General features: G+C 31.5%; 1 protein-coding gene across 1 annotated transcript in view; it reads right to left on the bottom strand.

Moving 5' to 3' along the window:
- Positions 1 to 1208: 1208 nt before the first annotated feature.
- Positions 1209 to 24415, bottom strand: part of GRIK2 (glutamate ionotropic receptor kainate type subunit 2) — a 633736-nt gene continuing 610529 nt past the window's right edge. The window contains exons 16-17 of the mRNA XM_004605692.2: positions 16150 to 16400; positions 1209 to 2887 (exon numbers count right to left, since the gene is read on the bottom strand). Coding sequence (XP_004605749.1) covers positions 2723 to 2887; positions 16150 to 16400 — 416 coding nt within the window. The 3' untranslated portion in view covers positions 1209 to 2722. The remainder of the gene's footprint in view (positions 2888 to 16149; positions 16401 to 24415) is intronic.

Below are 24415 nucleotides of genomic sequence, written 5' to 3'. Positions count from 1 at the left end.
TATCTTATATATTCTAAAGTCAAAAGAATAAATATTTAACTTTTCAAATTTAACTTAAAACCTGAGTAAAATTATAGCCAAATTTTACTCAAAATAATTATTTTCTGACGAATTGAAAAATTAAGTAGTTTTTTTCTATTATTCAAGTTTTAAATTAATTGAGAAGTGAATTTTTAAAAGACCTTTAAAATCTGGTCAGAATCTATTCAATATGAATGCTGGTCAAAATGTAAATGTTTTAAAAGATGTTATTTTAGAGTATTTAGTACTGAACAAAATACTGAGATCTTATGCATCGGTTAGTGCTATTTAAAATCACTCTAAAATTAAATTTGGGGACAAAGTTATTATTTGAAAATGAATTTTAATTTAAAATTGCCTTGAAAAATATATGAAGGCACCTGGGCCTTTACTTTTCTCAGTTAATTAATTAAGTTTTGGGACCAAGTGGTGCATAGTACTTATTCCTGATTCTATGCACAGGTATCATTCCTGGAAAGCTCTGAGGACCACGTGATGTGCCAGGGGTCAAACTCAGTCAGCAGCGTTTTCCAGCCCTGACTTTATTTTTTAATTTAGCTAGCAGTAATTTAATTTTGTAGCTCTTCTGCATTTGAAACATTCCTTAGAATTTTTCATTTTAGTTTTTGGTCATAATTTCTAATTAAAAAGCATTTTTACTTAGAAAATATGTTATAACTTGTGATTTTAAAAAGTACGTTATAATACTAACAGGAAAACCACACCGTAACTACTTATTAATATTGAACAATTAGTTATGGTGTTCTTCTTTTGAACAAATTTAAAATACATAGAAAGAATTCTTAAGTTGAATATGAGTTGAATTATACAGAGATGTACAAAATATATCTACATCTACAAAAATTACTATACAGTCACATACAACCCTGTGAAAACATTGATATCCATTCATTGAAGTGGTAAAGATTATAATTGCTACTCTTGGAAATCCTAGATTGCTCATTTAAACTACCCTAAACGTTGAAATTACATTATATATGCCAGTTTTTTGTACATCCAAGTGTTATTTTTTGTGAGCATTTTTCTCCTTTACTCCAAGTGGTAGGCAGTGGACATTTTTGATATTTTAGAAGGACTAATAAAGTGAACGTCCCTTAATGAATATTGTGCATTTATTTATACACACAAAAGAAAAATGAAAGTCAAAGCTGAAAGTAAAATGGACATAATTTTAATGTTTTTTAATAACTTTTGTGCATTGGATTCAAACAGCAAACTGTGTGCACTCAACTGTTATCACAATGTTGTCAAGAGGTCTGCGTCTTTTACTATTTTACACACAATTGTTCATTACAGTATGTTATCAGCCTTGTGGAAATCAGGGGTGTGGCATGGTAAGCAGTGGTGGTAGTGCACCTAGCTTTTATATTATCTAACTTGAAAATATTTCTCTTCTATGACTCCTTTTTTCTTGATAAAAATAGTTTTCACCAAACGTTGGTGGTGCACACGCACTACCATTCATGCTTGACATCACACCCCTGACCGGAACACATGTTCTTATTTTGTTGATAAAAAGTATTACAAAAATTCCATACAAAAACTATTTTCATAGAAATCTTGCATTTCCACAAATAAACCTGAACATTTTTTTTGGAAAAAAAAAACTGCTCAAGAATTTTGTTCATTTAACATTGTGACTATCAATAAATGCAGTCCACTTCAAAGTTCTCTGCACAGAGCTTTCTATGAATGACCAGTCCCCTTTCTCCTTTCACCGACATTTGCCTAGGCTCCATCAAGTTCATTTACAGCAGGACCAGGGTTTAGATTAACATAACTGAATATTAAAATGAAAGCTTTAGTCTTCCACACAGCCATCAATACTCAGCTCTCTTTTACAATTTGAGACAAAGATTGCAAAACATCATCCTTCTGAATTCAGATTCTGAAACAACTGCTGCTTTTGTACTCTTGGTGTGGGTTTGAGGAAGGTTGCTAGGGTGGGGGCTAGGGAGAGAATGATAGAGTTGCATGTTAAATATCCTGCCTAGATGAATTTAAGAAAAAACTTTATTGCCTTGGAAAATTGACATTTATATCTCAATCAGTGACACCAACTGTCAAAAAAGAAAGAAAAACGCTGATGAAGATCTGTTTTGCATTCCACTAGCCATGAAATTCAGATTTGTTTTTTCAATACATTCTTTTCATATCCTACAACACACCATCTATTCAGATAATCATTATACTGAGTAGCTGGGGGCTTCTCACACAACCACCTCTATATTCTGGGTGTTCAGAAGACTGTACTGTTTCTTGTAACACAACAGTTTTTGCTGATTCCAAGTATTTTTATTCATAATAATTTTTTGTATTGGTTACCCTTAGGGCATTGATATTCCATCTCTTGGCAACAGTTGGACTTCTAGAGGAACCTGTAATTTCTGATTGGACTGCATTTGAAACCAGCCACAAAATGCGTATGTAACATTCACTCAGAAGGGAGGAACCCATGATAAACAGTGTAACCCCGTGTAACTTGGTTGATCCATGATGCTTGTAAATCAAGTCTGATCATTGCAATTGCTTAGATCACAGAGTCTCTAGTTCATAGACACAGCGGCATGAGGTAACTCATTTTATTTTGCACAGGTTGCATATTTCCACAGGAAACATTCTCGCTAAATTGTTTGGAAAAAAGACGACAGTTTGTGCTTGGGTATTTGGCCTCCCAGCTTTATGCCATGGTTTCTTTACCTGGCAACCTTCTGTCGTTAAATGTGTGCATGTTGATAACTTCTTCTGTCTTCACAATAACTGGTGCCTGTGGCTTGTGTTTTAACCGACGCTGGCACTTTAGGGACATCCTCAGTTCTTCTACCATGGCACTACAGAAGGACCTCTATAGAGGAAAAAAAAAATGAAAATATTACAAACAAGGTCACTGCAACAATCTAGAAACAATAATAGAACCGTGTTCAACAGCTCTTCCAACATAGCAGTCTTGACTATTAGAATATTTCATTATGAAGGTCATAAAAATATGTTGCACTTGTAATACATAATTAAAATTTTTATTTAAGTGGGTTAGTTTAAAGAAAATCTACACACAATATTAAAATGAACTGTTAAATAATAATGCATGTATTACATGTAGATCAAATACAACTGAATGAGTAAAATGGATATAAGATAAAAATCTACTTTAAAATTTACAGACAAACACATATACAAATCTACAAGTAGAAATCTATTCTTAAAATAAAATCAAACAGAATTATACTGATTTCCAAGTAGCACGTCAAAATTTTCTTTAAACATAAATTATTAATTGTGCATATCAAAACAAAACAAAATAGCACTAACATAGACATAAAAATATGAAAATAAATTCTATATTTATTGTATATTTAATTTATCTTACAGAACTAACAAGCATGATCACAAATAAGTATGATTTATGAAAAACAAATTGTATACATAAAATTCCATAAACAAATATCAATTTTTCATCATGTTTGATAACAGATCTGATAATTATTTATCCCATATAAAAGTAAAATAACCTATGGAATCACTTTTTCCAAATTTACATTAAGTTTCAATATATTTTCTATAAATGTTGTTTATTGGAACTCATTAGTACTCCTAAAAATTCATATTACAGACTCTGTGAAATAATATTGAGATATGTGAGTGCTGGTAAAATATAACTTAGATTATTAACAAGTTACTATCTTTAGCTGCAATTTTGATGGACTGTGATTTAGGCTCTTTCTGTGCAAGAACCAAAATGTAGAAAACAAGCAAAAACATTAACAAGTACAAAATAATTTACAAAATTTCTAAGAATGACATGTGAACAAAAATGGAAAAACATCAACTACTAATATGAAAGCATTTTAGTTTCAAGTGTTGCTGCTTTGTTTATCAACTAAGACTAATTCAAAACTAATATAGGATAAATGTTATGCTTTATATATGATTTATTGAAACATTTTGATGTATAATCTTTTGGATACTCAAACAATATAATTAAGGTGGCATCTATGGATATATGACACAGACATCTACATGATGGAGAAAGAAGATAATTAACTTTCTGTGGCTTGCATCTAAACATTCAGTAGATATCATTAGATTCAGTTTTGTAATCTTTGGCCCTATCATTCCTACTCTGGTTGTATCTTGAGTTTTGGGGGTTACATCCTCAATTTCTTGTTACGGAAATCTTAAGCAGAATGAAGTCTATGTCTAAACTATTTTTTGCAAAAAGGTTCAAAACTACCAAGGTAATATACTTTATGGGAAAATTATTTTAATATAATTTTCTCTTAAAAAGAATTGAACTCTAAATTTCCTGTATTACCTCATCATGGTATCTTTTAATCAAATATATTCCTTTCTTTCCCAGTCTTCATCCCAATTCTTTGTTTTTTACACACACCTTTCTCTGTTAGGACCTCAAAAGTATTTCTCCTTGCTTCTCCTTTTTCTTGTATTCTGATGAATGTATTTATATGTCAAATCAATCCAATTATAACCCTTACCTTAGGATGTGACTCAACTGTAATTTAATCAAGAAGCTCCTTCTGACTGACCAGGCTCATTATTTTTACTCGACTTAATTTTACCCTTTAGTATTTTGCTCTCATTAACATGGTTTTCTATCTAACCTATAGACCTATTTATCTCTTTCACTGAACTGTAAAAAATAGATCAAGTTCTCATGTTACTGATTATATATGAATTGTTTAAATGGTGACTGAATTAACAAGAGCTATACATGACTCATACTTTTAAGACTCATTTTAACATTTCTCATTTTCAATTGGTCAAACAAGTTGTCTCAGATTCTTAGGAAAATGCACTGTATATGTAATCCAGCTAACTAGTAAAGCTTTGGTATTGGTTTAATAATATTAGTTTGCAAATAAATTAGTATATTAGTATCTATAATATACTAATAAAATGATTATTAGATGCTGTGATGATTAAATGCTGTACGTTGTATCTCCAATAACCTCAGTTACTGCTATGCATTTTATATTATGTATTAAATTATACAGGCCTTAAATTCATGAACAGTAGTTCTACTGAAGAATTTATCTGACACCTGATAGCCAGTATATGGAGACAGTGTTCTTTATTGCTTTATACCTACTATTAGATGGACTTATTAAGAACATGATGATAATGATGATGAAGATGATGATGATGATGACAACACTGTAGAAATGGAAAAATCTGACTCCAAAAGGGGGAGGATTACATAGTCTTGAGGTAACTTAGTCTTGACTCTCTGTTGAAACATTTAACAGAAGAAATGATTAGATAAAATAACAAAGTCAAACTTGATGCCACTGACACTTCAAATAGTTATAAGATGTGAATAACGTTGAATTGCTTGAAATGGTTTATTGAAAATGTTTTCCAAATGTTAAATAATTTATAATACCAACATCTTTGTAAACTTGATCTTTAGACATTTTGTTAGTTTAAAAAATAATAATGTAAAATAATTGTTGTCTATTCTAAAATGATCTAAGTAACTGATTTTCTTGTGTAAAAAACTTAAATGTATATATCTATTCCATTATAATACTTCTTTCTAATAAGCTAGAATGAACTATTCAGTAATTTGATAGTTAATTTCAAACTATAAAACATATAAAACCTTTATTTGTATCTTATTAAGCTTAAAATGCCACAAAATGTAAGGTAGGTAAATATTATCTATCTCAAGGTCCTGAGTATTTTGATATTTTATAACCTAAAATAATTTTGAGAAAATTATATTTACAAATTTAGGAATTGCCAATTATGATCTTATAGACTAATAAAATGTCAAGGCTTTATGAATTTTATACAGATCTTGACAAAAGAAAACTTTAATCAGACAACTATTAACTAACCAGCATTCTGTTTTTATGATATCAAATGACTCTTTTTATTAATTTTTCCTTTAAAAAGCTAAATTTTGAATAATCAAAAGTTATTTTTTGATCAATATTTTTCTCTGAGAGAAAGTTTTATCTTGTTACTAATGAAGTTACTGTCGGACAATAGGTTATTTTCTCACAGACTATTTCTCATTCATCATAAAGCTTTAATAACCCTTATAGTTTAGTAAGAGTTTGTAATAGACATGATTTTTTAATTCAATAGTATTAGCAGTTACTGTTCATTTATATAGGGCAAAAACATTTTTAAATATCTAGAATATATTCCATAACTTTATCTATATGTAAATATAAAAATTGAAACGTACATTTGTTTTCCTGTGATGCTTGTGAATAAAAATTTCCATCCGGTTTTAAGTAAAGGATTAACATGCTATCATTTGATGGAATCTAATTATTTTTCCTGTTTCATAAAATGATTGAAACTTTTTAAATGTCTTTTTATGTAACTCTGAAATAAGGCTTCGTTGAAAACCCCTAGATTAAACGATGGGAACTTCCTGAACTAGAATAAAGATGTAGGAAGAAAAGGAGGAGGAAGAGGAGGAGGAAATAAGGAAGACATTGATGAAGATGGAAGGAAGGAAGGAAGGAAGGAAGGAAGGAAGGAAGGAAGGAAGGAAGGAAGGAAGGAAGGAAGGAAGGAAGGAAGGAAGGAAGGAAGGAAGGAAGGAAGGAAGGATAGAAGATTGGAGGGGGGCGGGGAAAAGAAAGGGGATTAGGAGAGAGGGGAGGGATAGAAAGGGAAGGGGACAAGAAGAGTGAAGCAGAAAAAATAGGGCAATCTATCTGCTTTTCAAGTCACTTTTTAGGGACAAAAATCCAGGAATTATGTCTTTAAATATAGAAAGTTTCAAGTTTCCAAGGCGAAACAACAACAAAAATGTTTCTCCACATTAATATAACAGACTACAAAAAGAAAAAAGAAATGCACAAAGATACTAACCATTATTAAAAACCTCTTTTAGTAAGTTTCAAAAGTTTACTAAACAGTGTCTGGATGGTATGGTGGCACTAACCAAATAGAAGATTCCTGAAAATGAAAATTTAAATCTTTGAGCTGTTAGCAAGTATAATTGCATTTAAAATAGTAAAACTCATCATAAACTTCACTATATGTAATGAGGCAACCTGTATTTACACATATCTAACTCCAGAAACAATGAATGTCTGGAAAACTTTAAGAATAAATTTGGCTTTATTTACATAGAATTTTTTGCCATTATGTTTTATCTCTAGTGTAATACAGCATATAATATGTTCACATATAAATGCTCTCAAAAAATCACTATCAGCACTCGGAGAAGCATAATATTTTTTAAAAATATTAAAAATCCAGTGCTCCATATTGAACATAGACATATTTAAATGTTATTTTATATTAAAACCTTTATGTTCAGAAAAGCTTTTTAAAGATTAGCAACTGATTAAAAGAATTAACCAGTTTGAATTTTTGAACTTAATAGCTCATCGCTTCATAATGAATGTATATATTTGCTTATCACCATAGGAGAAATAATATAAATTATTATCAACAATCCTATATCATTTGCTTTTAAGAAGGAAACTAAATGTCTTGCAATCCTATTGTTTGATTCTATAGAATTAACTGAATGATATAAGGTTATTCAGAATAATTTTCAAGCATTTTTGTTAAGTACTACCAAAACTTTTTCAAGTTGTTTCTATTAGATTTTTGATCCATATTTTCATATAGAGCAACATATAATTAATGCTTAACGTTTGTTTCCTGATTTGTGAGTACCTACACTACTCTCAGACACTTTTTTCCAGCAATTTCTGATATTATAATCCATTTGACAAGCATTCTGAATTATATGTAGTAGACTCAATTTCAAATAGTCATTTGGGGCCGTGCATGTCACTAACCCATATTGTGTGGTATTTCAACTAGCCGGACTACAGCAATAGCACAGTGGGTAGGGTGTTTGCCTTGCATGCGGCCAGCCTGAGTTCGATTTCTCTTTCGCTCTCGGAGAGCCCAGCAAGCTACTGAGAGTATCACGCCTGCGCGGCAAAACCTGGCAAGCTACCCGTGGCATATTTGATATGCCCAAAACAATAACAATTCTCACAGTGGAGACATTACTGGTGCCCGCTCTAGCAAACTGATGAACAACAGGACTACAGTGCTACAGTGCAGTGCTATTTCAACGAGCCAAATCATAACTGTAATGGAATATAATATATAGATATGAAATATGAATCATTTTAATAAGCATCTACATATAACATGAGCAAATGTCATTTCATGTGACATTCCTTCTGAAATTTTCCTTTGGGGGAGCAGGGGTTGTTTTAGGGGTACTCTTGCTGTGTTTGCTGTGCTCAGGGCTTATTCCTGGCTCTGGCTTTATGCTCAGAGATATATTGCTCTGGCAGGCAAGTGTCATGCCCACTGTACTGTCTCTCTATCCCCGCCTCCTAACTCATACGCTTTTTAATTGGCATTCTTTTAAAATTAGAACAACGACAATGCTGTGCATCCAAAGCATAAATTTACCTATGGCTATGTTAATATAACAGTGAAGCAATGAATGATGAAAATGATTAGTTAGTAGTCATTCCTAGAATATATGTAGGAATTGTGATCTTGACATTCAGTTTTAGAGAAACCTTCTCTGTGAAAAATTATTACTGTAGCAGATGGAATTTTACACATAGGTGCAGAATAACTATTATGTTATTTCCAGAAATACTGAAACACAAGTCAAAATGTCCTTCTAACATTATGCACAACTTATATCTATCAGAGATTTAAAAAAAAGAATGCTGTTTTCTACACTTCCATTCTAAACAATTTCTATTACATCATTTACTCAGAATAACGATGATAAAAATTTCAAATGAGCCTTTTACCTGAACCCTACTTTAACAAAGGATATGTAAGTAATAAAGTAATTGCAAAACAGAAATTTTATGGAAAACACATCTAACTGGGTAAATAATAAAGCATCCTATGCTTTAACACAGCTTATTTTACAATGATAAACATAACAATATTTTAATATTCTAATAAATAGTGAACATTACATAAAGTTACCCAGCATCTTTATATTGCGTTTTCCAAATATAACAAGACAGAAATAAATGGAGGTATCATTTGACACTCCTCAACTTAAGCTGAAAAAACAATCAAGAAGTTCAGACAGGTTTCAACATCACTTTAGTCAAGACAACTGTGATGTCCATTATAATAAAAAGCATATTAATCATCACATTATTGAAATTATTCAAAACTGTGTACTTTTTCTACAAAAGATATTAAAATATCCAGTATTTTATTTCATGTCTCTTTTCTTAAGGTTCAGCAGTTAAAGTGTATCGACTTTAATAATGATAAAAATGATATTATAGCAATAGTCACATATGCTAGACACATGCAAAGATAGCTATCATGTATTAACTATCTTTATCTAAAAAACATTTTATTCATACATCATGACTATTTTAAAAGATGTGTGAAAAGGTTAGTTGATTTTATCATAGATAAATAAAGTTGATAATTTCATATTTTAATTTTAAAACTCATACTCAATGTCCAGAAAAGTGAAATGAATAGTGTTATGATCAAAATCCATATTCAACGTAAATAATTCAAAGTCCTACAGGTTTTATCACTAAAAATTCAGTGAAAAAACTATCAACAGAAGAGTTAGATTTTCTATTCTAAATTTTTTACATTATGATAATTTATAAACAGTGTTTAACCAGGCATTTTTGACCTTTGGAAAGATGCTTGAACCTTGGAGAACTCATTGTCCTTCCCGATACAATATGAATAACTGTAATTGTATAGATATCAAGGTAATTTAGTGTTCAACTAAAATGAGGAATATATTTTAAAATCTTTGGAGTCATTAAAAATTAGATACCAAAATTATTGTCTATATATTGTCTTAATTTAACAATAGTTAAAAGAATAAAAAGAGTATGAGTTATCATAAACAAATGCCTTATAATCCATAGAAAATATATTAGTAAATGAAATTAATATTAACATCTCCTTTAAAAGTATGATTGTCCTTATGCATATCATAGTGAAATTTAAATGGTACTATATTATCAGAGAATGGCAATAACATAAAAACAATGAGAAATGGGATACTTGTAGAAAGTTTATTTTTTACTATATTAATGTAACATTTTACAGCTAAATTTTTCTTACATTAAAAAATTTCAAACTATTAACTTCTTAACTGCAAATGCAATTAAAATTATACTAGATTCAGTTAATAAAACACATAGCTTTTCACAGGTGTGTATTCACCTGTGTACTTTACTGGTATTTCTGTTCATATTAGCATATTTTAGCAAATATAACATCATTTTATAGGTCATTTCTCTTTTTTGGTCTAATGCTTCAACATTCTTGAAGTAACTTGTAAATACATATAAAAGAACCATATTTCCATTAATCTGATTCCAGCAATATAAACACAACCAACATTGAAAGAGATTTTATGAATAATATTGTGTTAAAGTGAATTTTTTTTGTCCTCATCATTCCCACTAGCATTGTGTCATTTCTCTGTCCTTATATTATGAATTATATATATTTTTTCCATTTGTCATTCAAATACAGGCTGATACACTTATATACTATTAAAAATTTAATTTTCAATAATTAGAAAATATTTTTTATAGAGAGATTCGGTAGCTAAAACAGCGGGTAGGGCATTTGCTTCACACACGGCCAACCTGGATTTGATTCCTCCGCCCCTCTCAGAGAGCCCGGCAAGCCACCGAGAGTATCCTGCCTACATGGCAGAGTCTGGCAAGCTACCCATGGCGTATTCAATATGCCAAAAACAGTAACAAGTCGAACAATGGAGACATTACTGGTGCCTGCTCGAGCAAATCCATGAACAACAGGACGACAGTGCTACAGTGCTACAGAGAGATTATTTTATGTTTAATTTACTGGTGTTTTAAATTACTGATAAATTCACTGAGTAAATGCATTCTAAAGAAAAAGTATTACCTAGCCCCCCCACCCCACCAATCCACCAATTGATCCCAGAGGGTAGAGACAGGAGTAAACCTTGAGCACAGCTCAGTATGGCCTAAAAAACAAACAAACGAAACAACTGAAATGTCCTATCCAGTTCTTAAAATGTCCCTTGGTCCCATTAGATAAAATTTATAATACAAATATTTGTCAGACAGAAAAATAGCTTAAAAATTTCAATATCTGCCAGTAGTTCATATACACATGTTTATATCCTCAATGTATTTTTATGCCTCGTTTATTTAAATAATAATAAAGGAATACTGTTGCATTAAGTTTTTAATTTTACCCAAAGACCTTTTCAAGCTTCTCAATAAAAACAGTTTGTCCAAACATATTCATTTCTAGTTCATGAAAAGGAAAGCATTTCCATATGTAAATTATACAAAACAAAAGATAGAAACATGTGTCACATATTATTTTTGCTGAAAATTAGAATAATACAGGAATATGAATATCTTTTGAATCGATATATTCAAATATTTATTCAAATTATCATAAAATACTTTATAAGAATCATGTAATTTATCATGTAATTTATCTGTACCAAATCAATGTAATATTATATATACATATATATAACCAGGTATATATAACTAGGTAGATCATATCTGTATATCAAACAACTATTTTAGTTATAAGAATCAGGAACAGAACCCTTCAAACAAGTTTATAAAGCTCAAATGCACTAGAATATGTTTCAGATATACACTAGTTTCATAGATTTCTTACTTAATGAAACTTAGATAATTTTTTAAAGTCAGGAAATATATAAGAAAAAAATATACATAGTTATCCATAATTTTTTCAGTCAGAAAAGGAAATATATATTTCTGCTCATATTAGTCTATTTTGTTGATATCTTTCCAAAATTCTTTTATACTTTGGAAAAATAATAAAGAAAATGTATGTTTTAATACATTAACTTTTAAATATATCTTTGTTGCATTAGTATTTGTACCAAAATTAAAACACATAAGTATTATTAAAACTGAAATGCACCATCTTGTGGTTATCTGAAAGGAATGCAATTTATAATCTTAAAATTCCTTAGGGACTACACATTTCAACTTTGCTATTTTCTATATTAATTCACTTTCATTTAAAAATAATATATTCTTATCCTACTCATCAAAAAAACTTGAAATGAAAAACAAACTTTCTGTCAAAATTTATTTGTGTTAATATTTAACAAAATTCGTGCTATATAATATATTTTAGCAGTCAAGAGACTGCTCAACAGTTTGAGTATATTCTGTGCATGCCTGAGGTCATGTAAAATCCCCAGCATCACATAGTCTCCTGAGCACTTCTCCTGAGCACTCGTCTCCTGAGCACTTCAAGCACAGATTCAGGCCTCTAAGAAACACAGGGTAAGACCCAAACCCAGAGTGAAAATGGTTTTATTTTCACCTTAAGTGGTAATAGATATTGTCAAGTTTTTATTACCATAATTATGAATAAGAGAATGTGGAAATGTAATAATTATTCATATTTTTGTAAATTTCATATTCAACTAGGTAATGTTGAATATGTATATGTCTGTAAGTCTAGTTATATAAAGATAGATTATTTCATGTCCTCTCTTTAAAAATATTAGAATTATTTATGAGCATATAGAGCAAAAGAAGTGGAGAAGAGACACCAAATTACTTTGGGGCCAGAACTACATAAAGTTCCTCTTTCGGGACTAGAGAGATAATTTAGTGGATACAATGCTTGCACACCTATGGCCAACCCTGGTATCATTTCTGGCACCAAATATGCTCTCCTGAACACATCGAGGAGTGATCCCTGAGTGCAGTCAGCAGTAGTGCTTAAGCATGGCTGGCATGGCCCAAATCGCTCACAAATATCATATATATATATATATACACACACACACATATATATGTATATACAGATGTACATATGTACATACATAATTGATCATCTTCAATGTGCAAAATAATTCATTTCATGCTTGAATCTCAATAAAAGATTATAGCATAAATGAGTAATTTCATGTTTTCCTATATTTTATATTTCAAAAATTTAGGTTAAAAACATATTATGATAAAATCTAGGAATAGTATGTGAAATTTTAATAAATTAAAGTAGGTATTAAAGTTACTGGGGTTTACTAATTTTTTTTTCACTTGCACTGTTTGCCTGAGAAAGATGACTCAGATCAGCACTAATCAAAATATCTTAGATTCATCATATACTTGATGTTGAAGTAATTTTTTGTCACTGTAAATTCAGAAACATGTACTATTTCCAATCTTATGTAACCTCTATGTTCTATGACACCCTACATGGGGTATCAACACACAGTTTAAGAAGTCAAGATCTAGTCCAACAGAAAATATGTTTTACTAATTTAAGTAGATGAAAGAAAGCAAGAACAAAAAGAGAAAAAAGGAAGGAAGGAAGGAAGGAAGGAAGGAAGGAAGGAAGGAAGGAAGGAAGGAAGGAAGGAAGGAAGGAAGGGAGGGAGGGAGGGAGGGAGGGAGGGAGGGAGGGAGGGAGGGAAGGAGGGAAGGAGGGAAGGAGGGAGGGAGATCTTCAAATGACAGTCAGTGTTTGAGATCTTGGAGATACAAGTCAATATTACTGAATCATGGTGCTAAAGAAACTAAAGAAAGAGGCATATAAACCAAGAAAAAATAATTATAAATAAATAGTGGCCTAAGGGAGAATGGAGATATGCATAGACTTCACAGAGAAAGATTTCCAAACTTATCACTTGAAAAAGCTTGAAGTGGAAAAAATTCCCCACATTGTCAAAGGAAAAGAAAAATGTTTTTTTAATGATCATAGAACCTGAAATAGCTGAGGGAAAAAAATTGAAATACCAGTTCATCTTTGTTTTAGTATTTTTTTCGATTTTAATAGGGGATGAAATCCTACTACTTCTTTGTATAGACAGCTATAGCCTATACCCAAACTAATCCATTACACATCATTATTGGAAGAGTTCTGGACAGGCTACTGCTTAGACTTGAGTTACTAATCTAAAATGACTGGTGGGAGTTTAATGGGCAGAAATGCAGAAAAAAGAAATTGGCTTAAGTAAAATGGAAGTGGATCTAACAAAATTAAATGTTGGAAAATTAAAAATGAGTTGGTATAGCTAGTTAAAAGGTGCATGTCATGGAGAATTAAAAGATAAAACTGCAGGTGTGGACATCATATCACAAGGTATAGATAAAACATCTTGAAGTGCCATATATGCTAAACTGGAAATTTTTATTTTATTCTGAAAACTAAGAAAATCTTTACTCTTCTAGTCTGAAAGATCTGGAAAAGTAATAACTTATGTAATATACACAGTTGTTTCTTTTCAAGGTGATATTTCACATTTAATTTATAAAATATTGTATAAAAGTTTAGGGAAAGGAAATTCATCCCCTATTTAAACTACATAACATTCAGATTAATATATATTATAATAACTACTTGTTTATAATAAGATCATAAAAATAATCTTTAAGAGTTAAATTTCTTTGTCTTTTGTTTTTCTTTTAAGCAGAATACTTGCAAAGCTTTATGCATAGAGACATAGTCCAGGTAATTTTTAAGAAAAAGACACAGAGAGACAAGGACAATAGAATACCACATATTGTCAAGAGATTAATTCGTCTATTTTATTTTAATACTGACCTATAACTGAAAGAAAATCATTACATATAAATTATTTGAGGTTCCAGCTAGAAAAACCAAATTTCTTCTATTGAGCATTAACTTCATATTGAGCATTAACTAACCATATATCACATTTATTAAAAAATGATAGCAAAAATGTAAATTAATGAATAAATATTTTATCATTAATTAGTTCTTTGGATATGATTACAAAACTTATTGTGACATCAGAATCATAGCATTAAAAATGTACTTCAACTTAATGGATAGTCAAAACAGTATAAAATATGTTTGATATAACTAAGTTAACAAATATAGTTATCTTGTAAAATATGGAAAAATAAATCATGTGATTGAACTCCTTAAACATTTTATTTGTAATTTTATTAATTTCTATTAATAAATAGAAATTTATTTATTTCTGTAGCATGGGGCTACAGAAATAGCCACAAGAATATTATTTCTAAACATTGATATTATAACCAAGCAAATTATGTACAAATGTCACATAAAAAATTTTGATTCCAAAAATTATAAATAATTTGAGATCATTTTAAAGGCCCAAACACTCCAAGGACTTCAAAGACTATTAGTAGGCTATATTCCTTTTGTTCCTGAATGAATTTTTTTAGTTTAGTTATTTGGTCTTCATATTTGCCACTGTAATCTATGTTCCCAGACTGTCTTGAAATATTTTATTTTAGAAAAATAAAAATAATTTTATATACAAAACGCAAAGGTATCAGAATATGTAAAAATGTTTAAGAAGTATTTTATGTTGTTATAAATTCGCATATGAAAAGAGTAATGTATATTTGAAAATTTTCAATAGTTTTTCCTCAGATATACAGAACTGAGAAAATTATAGACTAGAAATATATAATCAAAATTAAGTTCATGAACTTTGTAAGAATGAGATATAAAAATATTTATAAAAAATTAAATACACTTAAAACTCAGAGAAAAAGTACAATGCTCTCAATATTCTGAGGGTTTACATAGTCTTCTAAAGACTAGTACAGGGAAATAAATAATTTATTAAAAATAACATTCAACAGTCAAAAAATTTACAATATTGTAACATCTTGTTAATATTGGAATTAATCATACCATGATTTTTCTTAACTGAACATTCAACTAAATTTCAGAATTCATCTCCTAACTTGGAACCATTCAACACTGTATCATAAAACAGGATTTGTCGGCAGAGAAGCTTTTTTTATTATTATGTTTCCTAAATTTTGTTTTTTTCAATATTCTTTCATTTACCAAACTGTAATGAACTTAAAGCAGTAAATGTGTCTTTTTTTTTTTCAAGTTTCGAGCAGTCACTCTTCCTGAACTACAATTAGACATACTGTGATGAAATTTAAAAAATCACAAAGGTCATCATAAGGTCTTTTTGTGATTCTGTTATATAACAAATGACATAAGACAATTAGTAGTCACAGTTCTACAGAATTACCCTTGGTTGGAGAGATGAAAAATAACTTGTTTTACTATGACAACTATTGATTTAAATGGCAAAAAAGTGACATTTACCTTTTCCAATTGAGCGTTTTTTTTGGATTTGTATAAAAACTCTCCCACTGCCACAAAAACTGAAAGCACCAAGCCGGCTGCCAGAACAATGAAGATGCCACCAATATTCTGAACCCCCAGGGCACTGGCCTCTTTGCTCTCCTCCTCCGGGCAACCATTGCCCCTCCACCACTTTTCCTTCATCATGTGCAGCTTGCCTTCTTCTTGCAGCTGAAGAATTGCTATGGTTATTTTGTCTCTATACGGAGAACCTAAAAAGAAAGGGAGTGGGGTGGGTATTTTAACTCTTTCAAAGAACCCAAAGTTTCATAATTGAAGGTCAACATGATGAGAGGAGCACTGAATTTTTCCACATTTTTCTAAAATATGCCAATCATTATTTAAGTAGATAAGGCAACAGGAACAAGGCAGAGAATAGAAGTTTAAGGAGATTAATCAAGTGGGTCATGTTTCTAGATTTTGAAAAGTTAAAAAAAAATCATTTTAAAGGAGGAAAATTTCTCCTCTTAATACTGAGTGAGACTCAATTTAGAACATTAGAAAATCCATGTAACAATAAAGCAGAAGCCTACAAATAGAAATAGACTTGTATTTCTAGTAAAAGTATGGGGATCATTCTGCGCTGGAAAAAGCATTGATAAACAGTAACTTCTGTTTATTAAAGTTATAGAAAATTGGTGTTGTGGGATTAAGTGTAGTAACTTAAGGCACTCATGATTCACAGCCAATCATTCAAATAATAGGTAATAATTCATATTTGCAATTTGATCTGAGTAACAGAAATAACATATTTGTGCAAATCTGTATCATTCAGAGATCATTATGACAACTTACCATCAGATTTTTGAATGATATAAATTTCAATGATACATAAGATGCATTCTGTTTATCATTTTGTGCCTGGGAGAAAAATGTTCCTTTCACTGTTGGCAGTGATATACATAAAAAGTAGTACTATGGTAATAGACACTAATTTGTAGTAGATATTATACATAGTGCTTTGCTAATTTATTGCCCTGTCCTATAGAACAATAGTGAAGTACATGTATCTTTTAAAAATCTGTCCTAAAGGATTACTCTTATTGTTTTATCCTAGAAAAATAGGAGAAACAACCTGTTTAAAGCTATGTAAAGGCAGATTTTCTGAAGAGTTTTAAGATTTTTTGAAAAGAATTATTAGTGTTTTTCTACTTATAGAAAAATACTAAGCATTATAACTTGTATTCAAAGTAACCTTTCATTTCATTGTTATTGTAATTTGCCAATAATTTTTACCTAAAATTTACCTAAAATAATTAAAATTCTGGTCAAAAATTGTTTTGCCTCAAGATGGAATCCATCATTCACTTTTTAAAAATTAATATAATAGGACTAATTGAGTAATGTGTAGTAGAAGTAGACAAGCTAAAAGTAGAAATACAAAGAGACAATACAATGCAAATTCCTTAATTGAGACAGCTGGAGGACTGTTTCTTTAACATAATCCTTATTACTCTCAGAAGAAAAGTAGAAATATGTGGCTTTTTTGCAATAATTTTTACAATTTTCTTTTCAAGCTTTTTTTGGGGGTGGGGGTCTCGAGCGATAGCACAGCAGTAGGGCGGTCACCTTGAATGCAGCCGACCTGGGTTCGATTCCTCCACCCCTCTCCGAGAGCCCAACAAGCTACCAAGAGTATTTCACCCCCAAGGCAGAGCCTGGCAAGCTGCCCGTGGCATATTCGATATGCCAAAAACAGTAACAACAAGTGTCCAAAAAAAAAAAAATGGAGACGTTACTGGTGCCCCCTTGAGCAAATTGATGAGCAATGGGATGACAGTGATATAGTGATTCTTTTCAAGAAGACACAATCCATTACTGTAACATATTTTTCATTATACAGTTGTATTCAAGCGTACTAGAAAATTTTGTTTCTTAGTTTTTTGTTCTTTGTTCTTAATGTGGTCACTTTAAAATACAATTCAGATTTAGAAAAAATGATTAGGTTTAAAATCTATCCCTCACATTTAAATTTAAATGGATTACCATATGCCATATGAGTTACTTGAGTTACTATTTTGATCACTTCAAAACATTCAGTCTAGGTGACCTAGTATTTTTCAAGATGTGACTTATTTTTTAACTAGACTATCAACTCTTTATAAAAGAGGTTATATATCTACCCATCTGTCCACCAATTAATTTACTACCACATGTTTATATTAATTATGGATAATTTCTCATGTAAAAGAAACTCAATAAATATATATTAAGATGAGAATAATATATTGTAAAGGCATTCCTAACATTAAAGTGATATACTGTGCTTCTTCTTCTCCTCTCTCTCTCTCTCTCTCTCTCTCTCTCTCTCTCTCTCTCTCTGATACATTTAAGCACCTCAAATAAAATCTTTCCTGATTTATTATCCCGGTTTTATTAATTTGCCACACTGAAAATAGCACAAATTTCAATACTACTTTACTTTTTATTTACAATCCCGATTAACTACATATATTTCTCAAGTAGGATATTTCATTTAGGAAGATAGCAACCAAACAAATCTTTTGAAGATAGTACTTTTGAGAATAGTAATATGTTAAAAATAAAAAAAAAAGAGAATAGTAATACTTTCCTGGGTCTGGAGCGATTGCACAGCTGGTACGGAGTTTGCCTTGCACTTGGCCGATCCCAGTCCCTGGTTTGATTTCTCTGTCCCTCTCAGAGAGCCTGGCAAGCTATCAAGAGTATCCTGCCCATAAGGCAGAGCCTGGCAAGCTCCCCGTGTTGTATTTGATATGCCAAAAACAGTAACAAATAAGTCTCACAATGAAGGTGTTACTCTGAGCAAATAGATGAACAACGGGACAACAGTGCTACAGTGCTACAATGTGTTTCTAAGATTAAAATATGAATTTCTTGTAAATATGACATGAGCAAATGGCTTGGTGGGCAATTACTTGAAAAAATACACTTTCAGAAGGGGGAAGTTGTGAGACTTAACTGCCTTCATTCTTGACTACAACCTCATCTTTCTTGTTACTGTTATTTTTTTACCTTTCTTTCCTTATTTTATATTAATTTTTGTTCTCCTTTTCTTTCCTCCTTTCTCTCCTCCTGACCATGTCTTCTTTCCACTCTCCTCCTCTGCTGCTCTCTTTATCCTCCCCCATTTTTTTCTTCCTTGTTCCTTTCTTCCTAACATCATGTTTCTTACTTGTGGAACTTGAAAACACATTGCCGTGCACACTTAGTTCTATCTCTACTATACCCAATTTAGTAATTTGATTATTAGATTTTTTTTCAAAATGTTGACAGCATGCAAAATTTTAATCAAGAAGTGGTCTCATTTATGATGTCATAAATTTAGGATAAACTCAATAAATAAATATTGTTTAAAAAACCCAAATGTTTGATTTTGATTTGTCTTGTCTGCCACACCTGATTGTTACCAAGGCTTACTTCTGGATCTGTGCTGAGTAATCACCCCCTTGCAGTGCCTAGGGGATCAGATGTGATGTCATTGATTGAAACAGGTTTAGCTATGTGCTAAGCAAGTGCCTCAACCACTTTGTAACCTCTTTGTTCCCTAAAAGCAAAAATGTCTTGTGTAACGTTTAACAGCTATATTATGCTTGTAAAACAAAGAGAACACAATTTATACAACTACATAAGAAATGAACTGACCTTGTCTACTGGAGCCATACACAAGATGATTTGCTTTACTTAGAAAGGGTATAAGCAATAGCAAGTCCCCTTCCATAGCTGACTTTTCCTTTTTTTCTCTATATGTATTCCTAGTTTAGAAAGTCATATTTTGGAGGGAGATGACAGTGATATCATCACAAATCTATTCATTTCTTCTAAATGTAAAAGTTAGTGCTAGATACAAGATATCAAGCTCATGGCTCATGTAAGAGTGCAGTCATATATAATTGTCATTGTGGGTGTAGACATTCGAGAAGAAAGGTTAAAAAGTGAAATAGAGATGAATTAGGGAGCAGGATATAGATTAGATGTTAAGTGAACACGAAGAACATTGAGGATAAAATAAAATTTAAAGTTCAGTAACTATATTAAAAAACCATAATTGTCTTAGGTGGTACTAGTTCCTCAATTATAGTCCATAAAAATGCAAGCTATTTATGTCCTCTATAGGAAAGTTAAAGGAATTTAATTTTAGGTAATATTTTAAGAATTCTTGGGAGAATATTCTAGTATCCAGGATCAAAAGGGAGCTGCTCATATGAGCCACCAAACTTTATCTACAAATATTTCTAATTACTTTTATTTTCATTTATATTTGAGTATTCTTCAACTCATATGAAAAAGAATAAAAAGAGCAAATGTTATCAGGACATACTGAAGAAGTAAACCATTTTTACCGGTTTTGACATTTTTCATATATATTAGTTAAATATGTCTGGGGAAGTAGATTTGTAGTCACATTTCTTTTCTGGGTATTAATTCTTGAATTTTTGACACTAAGTATGGAAATAGAAGTAGTTTCATCCTTGACACTCTGCCTTCCTTACACTTTTTTATCTACATAGTAATCATTTGAATATTAGTTAGAATGGAAACTTCAGGAATAATTCCTTATTGTGACATTTTTGTTCTAAATCCAATATCAGGTTTTAATGAATAAATTATAAAAGTTGGACCCTTTGAAATAGAACCATCATCTTAATCAACTACTCAAAAATTGGGAAGAATATAGCTTTTATAGGAAAAATGATATATACATTTTGAGTCCAAATAAGTAAAATGTTGAATTTTGCTTGACCACTTGGGTCCTCATGTACTCTGCCTCTTTGGGTCCCTATATTATAATACAAATCTCTTTATGCTTTATTTTCCCATTTTATGTAAAATTCAGGGTTTACCGCGATAGCTCATGAGTTATGGGAGTTGGTGGAACATGTGTATTGGTGAAGGGATAGGGGTTCAATTGTTATATGACTGAGACTTAAACCTGAAAGCTTTTTTTTTTCACGGTGATTCAATATAATAAAATAAAATTTATAAAAAAGGAGTTATGGGAGCATGACTTTCATGTACAAGAAAATGAGTTTTATCCCTGGCACCTTATCACTTCCCTTCATCTTAAGATCTGGAGACCTCTACTCTGGGTGTGAGCACTGAACTCCACTCTGGAGTCCCAGAGCACTGAACTCCACTCTGGAGTTCTGCAGTATTCCACTCTGGCTCTGAGCACTGACCATCGAGCCACTGAACATGAGCCAGATTTCACCATAGTGACTCCCAAGTTCCCAGAGCACTGCTTGGGAATTCCTCTAAAAAAATTTTGCTTCTAATGTCTGTGTTCTTAAGAAAGGGGATGCATAACTAAATTATTTCTATTATTTAAGCAAGTAGATAAATAGAAGTTCTCTGATGAAATAAAAAGGAAGTATAAGTGTTTAGGAGATGCATCATTTCTAAATAAATCTCGGACTCTATTTACTAAATATTTAAGTATTTGTGGAAGCAAACAATTTCACATTTTATAATTAGATCATACATAGTAATAATGAATCCCCTATAACAAGAATTGTCAGATCTTTGTAAAACAGATAGCACTTTCTCCCTCAAATGATGGTTGCTTACTTACCATATTTTGGTTAACAGATATAAAACCTAGTGAATTGTTTTAAGGTGCATATATTCCGATCCAGATATTTTAACATTTATCATAATTTCATTTTGTAAATGATTTCAGCCATTTACAAATAAGGACACACAGTCAGAAGGAAATTCAGTCACTTCAACTACCACATACATTCAGAACAGTCATGGAGAATTAAGATTTACAGAGAACTCATCTGATCACAAAGCCACACTATAAAACCTGGCACTTATACCTCTTACCTCTTTTCCTTGACTTTTTTCCTAGTAATATGATTCTGTCACTAATCTTATTTAATTCTCTAGGCAACTATTGACAGTCTAGCATAGTCAATCTGACTAACTAATCAAATGTGAACTCAAGGCTTTGGACTAATCAACATATACTCACTAAATGAACTAAGAGAGTCAGTGTTTGCATATAAAGTCTACCAGAACTAACTCTGCTTTCATCAGAAAAAAAATCCATCTATGCATTGTTTAAACCATATGGTCAGCAGTCAGCATTTATAATATTAATGAAGGCTGCTAATGTTAATGATCACTATTCATCAAATTTTCTTTACAGTCTTTCTGAATTCTAAACTTCAGAATGTGTAGATCACATCTTATGAAGCAGGCATAGATTACTGAAACTCTCCTCTATTTTCAGTGGCATGAAATCTAGACGTTAATGACTTAACAAATATGTCAGAAATGTACAGCTTCTGCAGGTGTAATTTGAGGGTTTTTGTTTGTTTAATTCAGGTCTCTGAAAATTATTAGATCTTGATTTAGCCTAGCAAAATCACTTGAATAACACTAAAATTATGCTGCTTGTGCAATGAGAAAATAGAATGCATTTTAATGGAAGGTTTGACCTGTAGAAAGATGAATAATTTGCATCAATTTTTGTGCATTATGTTCAACTAATGAAGACAAATGTATTCATTCATTTTTGTAAAGCTGAAAATCTGAAGGCCAGCAGTTTATGCATCTATAATGATGAATATTACAGTACTTATTATATGATGAATTGGGAATTCTAGAAATGAATGGCGAGCACAACATGGAAAAACATGCTTCTCATATTGATTTATATTTTTATAAACTTTGGAAACTGCCTCAAACAAACACATCCTCCCTGAATACCAATATAATTTTTTTGTTCATCAAATAATAAGAAATGAAACAATAGAATCTCATGCATTTAATATTAGGAAAAAGTTTTGTCCTGTTCCTATGTCCATGAAGAATCAATTTATACATAAAACTCTTATTTAAGAAGGGGCTCCAGGGGCTGGAGTGATAGCACAGCGGGTAGGGCATTTGCCTTGCATGCGGTTTGACCCGAGTTCAATTCCCAGCATCCCATATGGTTCCCTGACAAGCGCCAGGAGTAATTCCTGAGTGCAGAGCCAGGAGTAACCCCTGAGCATCGCCGGATGTGACCTCAAAAGCAAAAATAAAAAAAGAAAAAAGAAAGGGCTCCAAACTGATGCTGAGTGGGTGAAGAAACCACTACTCAACCAGCCAAACCAGTGGTTCAATGCAAGGACATACGTTTGTAGTACCACAAATTGACAGGGCCATCCCAGGGTTGTCCAAAATTCTCCCGGGCCATTGCCAAAAATGCTGGGAAAAGGTGAGGGTCTCCGGGACTACATGACTTAGTTCTTTTCTTTCTTTCATTCTTTCTCTCCTTTCTTTCTTTCTTTTTCTTTTTCACACTTTCTCTCCTTCTTTCTCTCTTTTTTCTTTATTTCCCTCCCTTCCTTCCATCTAACTCCTTCCCTCCTTCTTCCCCTCCTCCCTCTCTTCCTTTCTAACTCCTAGCTCTCTACTCAGTGATCACTGCTAAAATATAGTGCCAGGGATGGAACTCAGGTCTGCCTTGTGCAATGCAAGCACCGTGTCTGCTTGTGCTATAGACCAGGTGGTCATGCAGTGCTATTGGAACCATGTGGTATCAAGGATTGAACTGGATTAGCATGACAACTATAATATCTCCCAATTCTCAATGTTCTTTCTTTAGCATAATTATATATGAAGACACTACAATGGCATAATGGTTAATTGAGAATTATTAATAGGAGTACTTTATTTGCATTAATTAATATAAATGCTCTAAAACATTTTATAATGGTGACATTCACTGTATCACTGTCATCCCATTGCTCATTGATTTGCTCGAGTGGGCACCAGTAACGTCTCCATTGTGAGACTTATTGTTACTGTTTTTTGCCTATCCAATACGCCATGGGTAGCTTGTCAGGCTCTGCTGTGCGGGGCAAGATACACTTGGTAGCTTGCCGGGCTTTCCAAGAGAGGCCAAGAAATCGAACCTAGATAGGCCATGTGCAAGGTAAATGCCCTACGCGCTGTGCTATTGCTCCAGCCCAATGGTGTCATTAAAATAGTTGTATCAGAACAAATACTAAAGCTTATAACTTAGTTAGTAAATGAAATGTTTATATATATGTGATAGTTGTATTCATATTTACCTTCATACTAAAAGTCATTTGCATTATACATTCACTTTATCTTTAAATTTCTCTTTGCATCCTTCATATATTATATGTATTTTTCAGTAGATTTGTGAACTGAATATTATTTACATAAATGATTACTGGCTAGTTGGAACACTTTTTTTTCAACATAAGTTTATTGACTTACCCATATG

This window comes from Sorex araneus, chromosome 4 (genome assembly GCF_027595985.1).
Source record: "Sorex araneus isolate mSorAra2 chromosome 4, mSorAra2.pri, whole genome shotgun sequence".
In the NCBI taxonomy this organism is placed as follows: domain Eukaryota; kingdom Metazoa; phylum Chordata; class Mammalia; order Eulipotyphla; family Soricidae; genus Sorex; species Sorex araneus.
This window is presented reverse-complemented; position numbering and strand designations above follow the sequence as displayed.